The sequence below is a fragment of the Strix uralensis genome, unplaced genomic scaffold (assembly GCF_047716275.1).
Source record: "Strix uralensis isolate ZFMK-TIS-50842 unplaced genomic scaffold, bStrUra1 scaffold_258, whole genome shotgun sequence".
NCBI classification, from domain to species: Eukaryota; Metazoa; Chordata; class Aves; order Strigiformes; family Strigidae; genus Strix; species Strix uralensis.
Window position 1 is genome coordinate 38333 of NW_027436856.1, and position 11245 is coordinate 49577.

The following is an 11245-nucleotide window of genomic DNA, read 5'->3' on the forward strand; positions in this document are numbered from 1 at the left end:
GGGGGGAATGGGGGGTCCTGGAGGGTGTGCTGGGGATACTGGGGGTCTGAAGGGGAAATGGGGGCCCTTGAGGGGGGGCCTGGGGATGGTGGGGGGCTGAGGGGGAAATGGGGGCCCTTCAGGGGGGGCCTAGTTAACAGGGCGCCCCAAAACCTCCACCCTCGGGACCTACTGGGCCCTTCTCCCCTGCCCGCCCACCCTTTGCTCAAAAAGACCCTTTTTTTGGTGTTTTCCCAGTTGGATTCGGTGCCATGAGCCACCGCAGCAGCAGAGGGGACGTCAGGGATGCGGGGGACGCCTGCCCGCGGGGGGGCCCTCACCCCCCCGGCCCCGGCCGCGTCAAGCGCTGGAAAACCCGACGGGAGCGCGACGCCGCCAAGTTCGGCAGGAGGGTCCCCGGCGGGGAGCGGCGGGGGGCCAGGCCCCCGCCCCGCAGGCTGCCGCCCCTGGGGGGGGGCCGCCCCCCCGGCAGCCCCCTCCCGGCCCCCAGAACCGTCGTCATCACCCAGAACCGCCTGTGCCAGCACCGGGGGCTCTTCAACCGCGAGGTGAAGTCGGTCGACGTCGAGCGGCTGCTCAGCCCCGGCCCCGCGCAGGACGCAGCCCCCCGCAGCGACACCCCCGCCCCGGGGGGCCCCTCCCCGGCGCCCGCGGAGCCGCCGAGCCCCCCCGGGGCGCCCCGAGGCTCGGGGGATGGGGAGGTCCCCGCCCAGCCGTCCCCGCGCGGGCTGGCCGGCCGGCTCCGCGCCCTGCTGGGCTGCACCGCGGCTTTCCCGGGGCGCGACCTGGCGGGTGAGCGGCGCCGCGGCCTCCTGGCCGCCCTGCTCCAGCACCACCGGGCCCTGCCCGACCTCGCCCCCCTCCTGGCCCACCGCCACCGGGGGGCGGAGGCTGCGCCCCCAGGTACGGCGGCGCCGCGGGCAGCGGGGCGGGGGGCGGGCGCTGGTTTCCGGCCCCCCCAAACCTCAACAGCGTCGCCGCAGGTCGCTGGAGCCCCCGGAGCCCCGAGCAGGAGCCAAGCGGGAGCGCAGAGCGGGGTGATTTCGGGGAGCAGAAGCAGAGCTGGGACCTGAGCCCCCCCTACTGCAGCACCCCCGGGCCCCTGCAAGCCATCGCGGAGAGGGTGAGTGCCCAAAAACCCGCCCTTCCTCCCCAAAACGGAGGCGTCCTCTCCCTCCTGCCCCGTCACCAGTTCAGCCCCTTGCTCTTCCCCGGCAGACCCTGACCTACCCTGCCGGGCCGGGCACCCCCAGCCCCATTTTCGGAGGCGACAGAAAGAAGAGGGAGGTGAGTCCGAGAGCGGGGTGACGGCCCCGGGGGAGCCCCGGGGGGGTTTATTGACCCGTCGCCTCCCCACAGACCCCCTTCTCCTGGACCTCGGGCGAGGAGGAGGAGGAGGAGGACGACCCGCGCCCCGACAGCCCGGCCCCGCTGTTCCAGCCCCCGGGAGAGGGGACGCCGTCCTGGGGGGATACGCGCCGGCGTGGGGGGGCCCTGCCCCATGGCGGGCTCCTGCCCGGTTCCCCCCCCGGCTGCACCTGCGGGGGCCCCCCCGCCCCGCCGCCCACGCCGCCGGCTTTTGGGGGGGATGCGGGCGAGGGCTGCAGCTGGGGCCGTGCCCCGCCAATCGCCCCACCGGCTTTCAGCCCGGTCGCGCCGCAGCATCGCCACGCACCCCGGCGCCCCGGTGCGGTGTCGTTCGCTCCCCGGTGCCTGGACCCCCGCTGCGGGGCCAGCCCGGACCCCCAGATCCCCGACGCCTGGAGCCCGGAGGCCTTGCGCTGGCTGGGCTTCGCGCCGGGCTGGCCGCAGGCCGAGCGCCGGGCGCCACGTTGCCGCCACGGCCACGACCCGCCACGGCATGACACGTTCCGGCTCAGCTCCCGCCATCTCGGCCGGCCCTTGGGGCCCCCCAGCCCCGTCCCCTGCTGCTGGCAGCCGCCGCTGGAGCACGGAGCCCCCCCCGAAACCCACCGGCGGTGGGACCGGGAGGACCGGTGGGATGCGCCGGAGCCGGGGTGCCGGCGGGGCCTGGGGCAGCCGGGCTGGCTGCGGGCGCTGCAGCGCCTGCCCCTCTCCTGCCTCCCCCTGCCGGCGCCAGAGCGGGGCGGCTCCCCCCTGCCCAGCCCCGAGAGCTGGGGCTGCCCCTGCGCGAGGCTGTGGTGGGGGGGGCCCTTCCCGGGGGGCCCCCCAGCTCAATAAAGGTTGTTTCTCCCAAGCGTGGTGTCGCCTCTGTTTCCTCCAAACCCCCCCGAGCCCCCCGGCAGCGCCTCGGCCCCACAGCGGGAGCAGCCGCGGGTCGGGGTCCGGACCCGCCCGGGACGGGAAGCACGGCTGCTGGTTCGGGGTGAGAAAAGCCCTTGCCGGGCCATTTCCCGGCGCTCGGAGCAGAACCGGCGGTTTTGGGGCACTGGAAAGAAAAGCGTTTGCCCTCCCCAGCGCCTCTGGGACACCTGGGGGGCGTCTCCAGGGGCCGCGGTCACACCGGGGGAGGGCCACCCTCTCCGCAGCCTTCCTCCTCCTCGCCCTCCTCGCCCTCGGCGTAGCCGCTCCGGAGGGCGCGTTTCAGCTTGGCCCAGAAGAGCGGCCGGGCTGGGGGCTCGGGGGGCCAGCTGAGGTACGTGCGCTTGAGCAGCACCCGGCGCATGCGGTGGTAGGCGGAGAGCTCGGCGTCGGGGATGGCCTCCAGGAAGACGAGGACCAGGACGTCGCGCAGCTCGTCGAAGAGGCGGTAGCTGGCCAGCTGGATCTCCAGCGAGCACCACTCGCTGCGCAGGTAGCTGCGGCTGACCACGCACACCGTCTTGCGGCTGTTGTAGATGGCGTCAACGATGTTGTCGACGATGGCTCTGCCGGGGCTGAAGTCGCGGTGGTGCAGGCAGAGGCGCAGGGCGCCCCGCTCCAGCTCGGGGACCAGCTCCCCCAGCACCCAGCCCTCGTCGGCCGAGTTGTAGGAGACGAAGCTGTCGTAGGCGTAGCGGCGCTGCTCCGGCCGCCAGCGCCCGTTGGCCCAGGCGCGCAGCAGGTAGAGGTGGTAGCGGAGGCGCCAGTAGGCGCGGTGGTGCAGCAGCGGCAGCGCCAGCAGCAGCAGCACGGCCGGCGCCGTCCCGGCGAAGAGGTAGAGCCCCACGTCCAGGAAGCAGACGCGGGTGTCGAAGCTGTGCAGGTAGGCGGGTGGCCGCCCCCCGCCGCCGCCGCCGCAGCTGTAGTTGTAGAGGTAAACCACCTGCACGCGGGCGCGGCCCAGCCAGGCCGGCAGCCAGGCGTTGGCGCAGGCGCAGCTCAGCGGGCACTTGCGCAGGTCGAGGTAGCGCAGGGCGGGCAGCTGCCCGTCCAGCCGCCGGTCCAGGGTGCGCAGCTCGTTCTTGGCCAGCTGCAGCTGCTCCAGCCGGCTGAGGTTGCCGAAGACCTCGGGGCCCAGGCTGCGCAGCCCCACGTTCTCCAGGTCCAGGACGCGCAGGCTGGTCAGGTTCTTGAAGACGCCGGCGGGCAGGTCGCCCATCCCGCCGCTGCTGTCGGCCAGCGTCAGGTACCGCAGCTGCGCCAGGTCGTCAAAGGCGTCGGCGGGGATGGCCAGCAGCCAGTTCTGGGACAGGTAGAGGGAGCGGAGGGCGGTCAGGCCCTCGAAGAAGCGGTGGGGGATGATCCGCAGGCCGTAGGGCTGCTGCGCCTGCAGCTTCAGGTCGTAGAGGCGGCGGAGGTGCTGAAAGGGCGGGCGCTGGCGCGGGCGCCGGCTGATGTACCGCAGGGCGTTGGCGCGCAGGTCCAGCACGCCCAGGGAGGCCTGCACCGGGGCGAAGGCCGCCGCGCTCACCTCCTGCAGCCGGTTGCGGTCCAGGTAGAGGCGGCGCAGCCCCCCCAGCCCCTGCAGCGCGGCGGATGCCAAGTGCCGCAGGTTGTTGCCCCCCAGGTCCAGCGTCTGCAGGCGGGCCAGCCCGGCGAAGGCGCCGGGGAAGAGGACGGAGACGCGGTTGTTGCGCAGGTTGAGGGTGCGCAGCTGGCCCAGGTCGGCGAAGGAGCCGTCGTAGAGGTCAGTCAGCAGGTTGTTGTCCAGCCGCAGCTCCCGCAGCTCCCGCAGCCCCTGCAGCGCCTGCCGGTCCAGCCGCGCCAGCCCGTTGACGTCGAGGCGCAGCAGGTGCAGGTGGGGCGCGTCGGCGAAGGCACGCGGCCCCGCCACCAGGATGCGGTTGAAGCGGAGCGAGACGTTGTGCAGGCGGCGCAGGGCCGGCGCCGCCTGGCAGGGGCTCAGCCAGCGCAGCAGGTTGTGCTCCGCCACCAGCTCCCGCAGCTCGCCGCGCTGCCGCGGCCCCAGCAGCCGCCCCACGCAGCCCAGCCGCCGCAGCCGGTTGCGGGAGAGGTCCAGCGCGCCGAGCGGTGGGCAGGCGGCCAGCGTCCCGTTCGGCAGCGCCTCGAGGCCGTTGCGGCGCAGCCGCAGGCGCCGCAGCGGCCGGGGCCCCGCCAGCCGCTGGCACACCTCGGCCGCCCCGCCGGGCCCCAGCCGCAGCCCCGAGAAGTCGAGGCTGCGCGGCCGCACGTCCGAGACCTCCAGCAGCCGGAAGACGTCGAGGGGGTTGCCGGCCAGGCGCAGGCGGCTGAGGTTGCGCAGGCAGAGTCGGGCGAAGGGGGCCGCCTCCGAGATGTTGTTGTAGGAGAGGTCGAGCGCCCGCAGCGCCGGCAGCAGCCCGGGGGAGCCGCCGGCCAGAGCCCCCAGCGAGTTGTTGCAGAGGCGCAGGGCGAGCAGCGACGGGGGCAGCGGTGGCCCCGGGCCCAGCGCCGACAGGTTGTTGCCGCAGAGGTCCAGCAGCCGCAGGCGCGGCAGGGGACGGATGGCCAGGGCCACCGGTCCCAGGGCGGGCAGGTGGCCGCCCCGCAGCGACAGGCGGCGCAGGTTGGCCAGCGGCAGCAGCGCCCCGGGGGCCAGGGTGGCCAGCGGGTTGCGGTCCAGCCGCAGCGAGGAGAGGTTGCCCAGCCCGGCGAAGGCGCCCTCGGCCAGCTCGGCCAGGCGGTTGTGGGCCAGGTCGAGGGTGGCCAGCGCCCCCAGCCCGGCGAAGGCCCCCGGGGCGATGCCGGCCAGGCGGTTGTGGGCCAGGTCGAGGGTCCGCAGGAGGGGCAGGCGGGCGAAGGCGGCGGGCGGCAGGCGGCGGAGGCTGTTGTGGGAGAGGTTGAGGGCGGTGGCGGCCGGCGGCAGGTCGGCCACCGCGCCGGCCACCGCCTCCAGGAAGCGCTGGACGCAGCGGAAGAGCCCGGGGTCCCGGGGCGACTGGATGCAGTTGCGGAAGCCGTAGGCCAAGCCCCCCGGCACCGCCAGCAGCAGCGGCAGCAGCAGCGGCAGCAGCCGGCGCGGCGACGGGGCGGGGGGACGCATCCTGCCCCGGGCCGGGGGGCGGCCGGAGGCCTGGGCACCTCGGAGGGGGGGGGTTGGGGACAGGGACCCCCGTGCAGGCAGGGCAAGGGGTCGGCGGCCCTCTCCCCCCCTCTTCGGGCTCCTACCGTGCCGACCCCGTGCCAGCTGCCCTCTTCTTCGGGTGTTTCTGCCCCTTTGGGACAGAAAAGGGAAGTGGGGGGGTATCGCTTTGCATCACCGCTGCCCCCCCAGTGACGCGGGTGGGGGGTGGCCCCTCCCAGGCCGGGCACGGGGAGCCCCGGGGGGCCGGGGGGGGCTGAGGCCACACACCTGGGTCACCTCCCCGAGGCACCCGGGCCTGCAGACCCCCTGGGGACCAGCGTGTCCCCGTGCCCCCCGGCCCTGCGCCCCCCACCCCCTGCCCCCCCCCGTGCCGCCACTTGCCGCCACATGCTGCTCTCGCTTCCCCTTCCCCCCGCCCCCCCTTTCCCACCTGGTTTTGGTTCCCCCGTGGGGCGGGGGGCGCTGGGGTTGGTACTGGAACGGGGCTAGGGTCTGTACTGGGCTGGACTGGGGGTCTGGGGCAAGTGCTGGGTTATACTGGGCTGTACTGGGAGGTGCATGGGGGGCTGCTGGGTTGCACAGGGTTATACTGGGTTATGCTGGGAGGAAGGTGCTGTGCTGCACAGGGCTGCTGGTGTTATGCTGGGTTATACTGGTTGTACTCGGCTATGCTGGGTTATACTGGGTTATACTGGGCTATACTGGCTTATACTGCGTTATACTGCATTAAACAGAGTTATACTGGCTTATACTGGGCTATGCTGGGTTATCCTGGGCTATACTGGGTTATACTGGGTTATACTGGGTTATACCGGGTTATACTGCGTTATACTGCGTTAAACTGGGTTATACTGGGTTATACTGGGCGGGCGCTGCCCTGGCAGCCTCCCCGGGCCTGTCTCGCTGCTGCTGCGGGGGGGGGGCGGGGCCTGTGCGGGGGGGGGGGGCTGTACCGGGGCGGGGCCAGCGGGGGGCGGGGCCAGCGCCGGGGCCGCGCCCGGGAGCGCGCAGGGGCCGGGGGCGATGGGGCTGCGGCGGCGGCGGCGGCGGGGGGGCGCGGGGGGGGCGCGCCCCGGGGGGGGGCCCCGGGGGGGGCTCCGGGGGGGGGCCCCGGCGGTGCTGCCGCTGCTGCCGCTGCTGCTGCTGCTGCTGCTGCCCGCGGGCGGCGGCGCCAAGTACGTGCGGGGCCGCATCAGCACCAAGGAGGTGAGCGGGGACCCCCGGGGGGCGCCGGGACCCCCTCCGGGGTGCGCGAGGGCCCCCCCGGGGTGCACCGGGACCACCCCCGTTTGCACCGGCATCTCCTTTTGCACCGGGATCCGCCCCGGCTTGTGCATCGGGACCCCGGGTTTGCACGGGGACACCCCCCGCCCCGCCCTGCACCGCCCCCCCGCCCGCCCTTTTGCATCGCAACCCCCTCCCCGGTTTGCACCGGGACCCCCCTTTTCGTACTGTGACCCCCCCTCCGCTGTTTGCGCCGGGACCCCTCCCCGTTTTGCACCGAGACGCCGTTTTGCACCGATCTCCCCCCATTTCCCCCCCCCCCCCCCGCCCCGTTTCTCTTGGGGGGGAGCCCCGGGAGGATGCGGGGTCTCGGGGGGCCCCAGGAGGAGGCTGTGGGGCGGGGGGGGGCTCTGGGGGTCCGTGGGGGTCGGGCCCCCCCTTCCCAGCTCTCACCCAGGCCTGCTCAGCCGTTGCCGTGGAAACGCGGAACAGGGACGTTGCCATGACAACGGTGGGGATGTGGGGGGGTCCTGGGGATGAGGGCGCCCCCCTAGCACCCCCCCCCGTGTGTCCCCCATCCCCCGTGGGGGCCCCAGGCCCTGCGCGGTCACCGCGTCACCATGGCCGGGTCACCCAGATGCCTGCGTCCCCCTGGGGATGGGGGGGTGCAGGGGGGGTGCAGGGGGGGTCCCCGGGGTGCAGCAGGGGAGTCCTGGGGGGTGGAGGGGGCTCCCGGACACCTGGGTCCCCCCCTGACCCCCCCGCTGCCGCCCCCCAGGACTGGGTGTTCCTGACCCGCTTCTGCTTCCTCTCCGACTACGGGCGCCTCGATTTCCACTTCCGATACCCCGAGGTGAGGGGGGGGCTCACGCCCGCCGGGACGCTGGGGCCCCCCCGCGCCGCTGACCCCCCCGCCCCCCCCAGGCCAAGTGCTGCGAGAACATCCTGCTCTACTTCGACGACCCCTCGCAATGGCCGGCCGTCTACAAGAGGGGCAACAAGGTGGGCTGGGGGGGCTGGGGGTATCGGGGGGCACCGGGATCCGGGGGTATGTTGGGGTCTGGGGGGGTCTGCAGCCGTGGGGGTGCACCGGGGCCGGGGGGGCTCTGGCTCCACTGGGGTGCAGGAGGCCTGGGGGTGCCCTGGGGCACGGGGGGGGCTCTGGGTGCCGGGGGGGTCCATGCCCACTCCGTGCCCCCCAGGACTGCCTGGCCAAGGAGTCGGTGATCCGCCCCGAGAACAACCAGGTCATCAACCTCACCACCCAGTACGCCTGGTCGGGCTGCCAGGTACGGGGGCACCGGGGGGGCGCCGGGGGGGGGGTCCCGGGGGGGTCCCGGGCTGACGCTCTCCCCCAGGTGCTGCTGGAGGACTCGGTGAGGTACCTGAGCTGCGCCAGCGGCCGCAGCTTCCGCTCCGTCCGCGAGCGCTGGTGGTACGTGGCCCTCAGCAAATGCGGGGTGAGTACCCCCCCAGCCCCCACCCCACCGGCCCCAGGCACCCCCTGACCCCGGGACCCCCCCAGGGCGACGGGCTGGAGCTGGAGTACGAGATGGTGCTGACCAACGGGAAATCCTTCTGGACCCGGCACTTCTCCGCCGATGAGTTTGGTACGGCCTCAGCCGGGGGGGGGAAGGGGGGGAGACCGCAACACATGGGGGGGGATATGGGGGGCTGCAGTGCAGGGGGGTGGGGGGCTGGGGAGCTGCAAAGTGGGGGGGATATGGGGTGGAATCGGGGGGCGTGTCTGGGAAGCGCCCTGGTTGGTGCTGGGGGGCTCGTGGGGGACGTGCAGGGGGTGAATCACGCCCCCCCCCCAACCCCCAGGTATCCTGGAGACAGACATCACCTTCCTCCTCATCTTCATTCTCATCTTCCTCGTCTCCTGCTACTTCGGCTGTGAGTGGGGGGGGCCAGGAGGGGCCATGTCGGGGGGGTGTCACGGTGCTGATGCCCCCCCCCGGCCCCCCCAGACCTGCTGAAGGGCCGGCAGCTGCTTCACACCACCTACAAGATGTTCATGGCGGCCGCCGGCGTGGAGGGTGAGGGGGGCCGGCGGTGGGGGGTGTTGGGGGGGGCAGGGTCCCCGCACTCACCCCCCCTCCCGGTGCCCCCCCCAGTCCTCAGCCTGCTCTTCTGCTGCGTCTACTGGGGCCAGTACGCCTGCGACGGGGTCGGCAGCGGCAGCCTCAAGATCCTGGGTGGGTGGCGCACGCGGGGCCCTCGTGCAACGCACGGCGGGGGCGCGGCCCCTGGTGCACAGGCGTGTCCACACGGCCCCGGCGCGGGGTGGCGTCGCACGAGCCCCCCGGCACGCGCCAGCCAGCGCTTCCCTCCTCTCCCCCAGCCAAGCTGCTCTTCTCCGTCAGCTTCCTCATCTTCCTTCTCATGCTCATCCTGCTGGGCAAGGGCTTCACCGTCACCAGGTACGGGGGGGCAGCTGTGGGGCGGCCGTGGGGCGGCCGTGGGGCCGCAGGGCTGGCCCCGAGCTGCCGTGGGGCGGCCCCCCCCCACCGCCGGTGCCCCCCCAGGGGCCGCATCAGCCACGCGGGCTCGGTCCGGCTCTCGGTCTACATGACGCTCTACAGCATCACCCACATTGTGCTCCTCACCTACGAGGCCGAGGTGAGACCCCCCCCAGCATCCCCCCCCCCTGCCGGGCACCCCCCGGCCCCGCTGACCCCGGGGGGGGGTATCTGGGGGGGGGGGGCAGTTCTTCGACCCCGCGCAGGTGCTGTACACCTACGAGTCGCCGGCCGGCTACGGGCTGATCGGGCTGCAGTTCCTGGCCTACCTCTGGTTCTGCTATGCCGTCCTGGTCACCCTCAAGCAGGTCCCCGAGAAACAGCCCTTCTACCTGCCCTTCTTCGCCGCCTACACGCTCTGGTGAGCGCACGCCTCGCACGGGCCTCGCACGAGGGTGGCTGGGTGTGCACGGGACGCGGGAGGTGAAGGGACAGGGCTGGCATGGGGCGGCGAGGTGGGATGGGGTTGAGCAGGGCTGGGGTTCGCACGGGGATGGGGTTTGCACGGGGCTGGGGTTCACATGGGGTTCACACAGGGCTGGGGTTCACACAGGGATGGGGTTCACATGGGGTTCACACGGGGCTGGGGTTCGCACAGGGATGGGGTTCACATGGGGTTCACACGGGGCCGGGGTTCGCACGGGGCCGGGGTTCACACAGGGATGGGGTTCACATGGGGTTCGCACGGGGCCGCCCCGCGAGGCATTTGCACGAGGCCGGGTCTCGCTCGCACGAGGGCCCCCCGCCCCGCAGGTTCTTCGCGGTGCCAGTGACGGCGCTCATCGCCAATTTCGGGATCCCCAAGTGGGCGCGGGAGAAGATCGTCAACGGGATCCAGCTGGGGATCCACCTCTACGCTCACGCCGTCTTCCTGGTGAGCCCCGGGGGGGCCCCGCCGCGGGGGGGGCACCCCCCTCACCCCCTCCCCGTGCCCCCCCCAGGTGATGACGCGACCCTCGGCCGCCAACAAGAACTTCCCCTACCACGTGCGGACCTCCCAGATCGGCTCCGCCGAGGCGGGGGCGGCCGCCAAGTTCCCCCCCCGGCACGGCTACGGCAACGTCACCTTCATCAGCGACTCCGTCCCCAACTTCACCGAGCTCTTCTCCATCCCGCCCCCTGGCCCCAGCAGCTCCCCCAGCGTGAGTTGGGGACCCCCCCGCGGCGCCAGACAGGTCCTGGGGGGTGGGAGGGGCCCCCGCAAACCATCTGGGTCTCAGCATCTGGAGGGGACCCCCCGAGCCCGCAGGCGCTGGGAGCGGGAGGGACCCCCCCGAGTGTCTCTGTGCCCCCCAGCAGGTGCGGAAGCAGGTGGAGGAGACGCCAGCAGCGGAGTGGGGACCCCCCCCCGCGCGTGTGGTGACCACGACAGACCTGGGGGCCCCCCGTGCCCCCCAAAAGGGCCCTGGGGTGGGGGGCGAGGGCCAGGGCCCCCCCTCGCAGCTCCAGGCACCCCCCCCCCCCCAACGGCTACACCGAGTACTTCAGCATGCACACGGGGGGGGGGCGGCACTTGTAGCCCCTGACACGGCGGGAGCCTTCCTGCCCCGCGGCCACCCCCCCGTCCTGTCCCAGGGGGACCCCAAGTCCTGCCCCACAGACACCCCCAATCCTGCCCCCCAGGGTCCCCACGTCCTGCCCCACAGACACCCCGAGTCCTGCCCCACAGGGTCCCCAAGTATTGCCCCCCAGGGACCCCAAATATTGCCCCAGGGGGTCCCCAAGTATTGCCCCCCAGGGACCCCAAGTCCTACCCCCCAGGGACCCCAAATCCTGCCCCCCAGGGACCCCAAGTCCTGTCCCAGAGGGTCCCCAAGTATCGCCCCCCACAGGGACCGCGAATCCTGCCCCACAGAACCCCCAGACTCTGCCCCAGGGGTCCCCAAATCCTGCCCCACAGACACCCGAAGAGCCCCCGGGTCCCGTCCCTGCGCCCCCCCCCCGCCCCGGGTTGGGCCCTCCTCCTCCCCCCGCCTCCCCAGGCGCAGCGGCCCCCCCCCCGTTTCTGGAGAGAAGGATTTTGCCAAAATAAAGCGATTTCTCGTGTTTCCACGGGCTGCGGACTGATGGCGGGGGGGCGCGGCCTGGT

At 73.5% G+C, this 11245-nt stretch overlaps 3 protein-coding genes across 3 annotated transcripts; 2 read left to right on the plus strand and 1 right to left on the minus strand.

Annotated features, from left to right (window-relative positions):
• Positions 1–251: 251 nt before the first annotated feature.
• On the plus strand, positions 252–2218 carry PRR19 (proline rich 19). The gene is made up of 4 exons (XM_074857686.1): positions 252–903; positions 984–1123; positions 1219–1287; positions 1360–2218. The coding sequence occupies exons 1-4, from the start codon at positions 252–254 to the stop codon at positions 2200–2202; spliced, it is 1704 nt and encodes a 567-aa protein (XP_074713787.1). The 3' UTR covers positions 2203–2218.
• A 135-nt stretch (positions 2219–2353) lies between these two features.
• LOC141938729 (uncharacterized) lies at positions 2354–5422 on the minus strand. Its single transcript, XM_074857684.1, has one exon. The coding sequence runs from the start codon at positions 5363–5365 to the stop codon at positions 2480–2482; it is 2886 nt and encodes a 961-aa protein (XP_074713785.1). The 5' UTR covers positions 5366–5422; the 3' UTR covers positions 2354–2479.
• A 1008-nt stretch (positions 5423–6430) lies between these two features.
• On the plus strand, positions 6431–11223 carry TMEM145 (transmembrane protein 145). Its single transcript, XM_074857688.1, has 15 exons — positions 6431–6613; positions 7410–7484; positions 7556–7633; positions 7834–7920; positions 7990–8091; positions 8157–8241; positions 8459–8530; positions 8605–8673; positions 8752–8832; positions 8979–9057; positions 9163–9256; positions 9345–9517; positions 9910–10030; positions 10098–10298; positions 10453–11223. The coding sequence occupies exons 1-15, from the start codon at positions 6431–6433 to the stop codon at positions 11221–11223; spliced, it is 2271 nt and encodes a 756-aa protein (XP_074713789.1).
• The last annotated feature ends 22 nt before the right edge of the window (positions 11224–11245 follow it).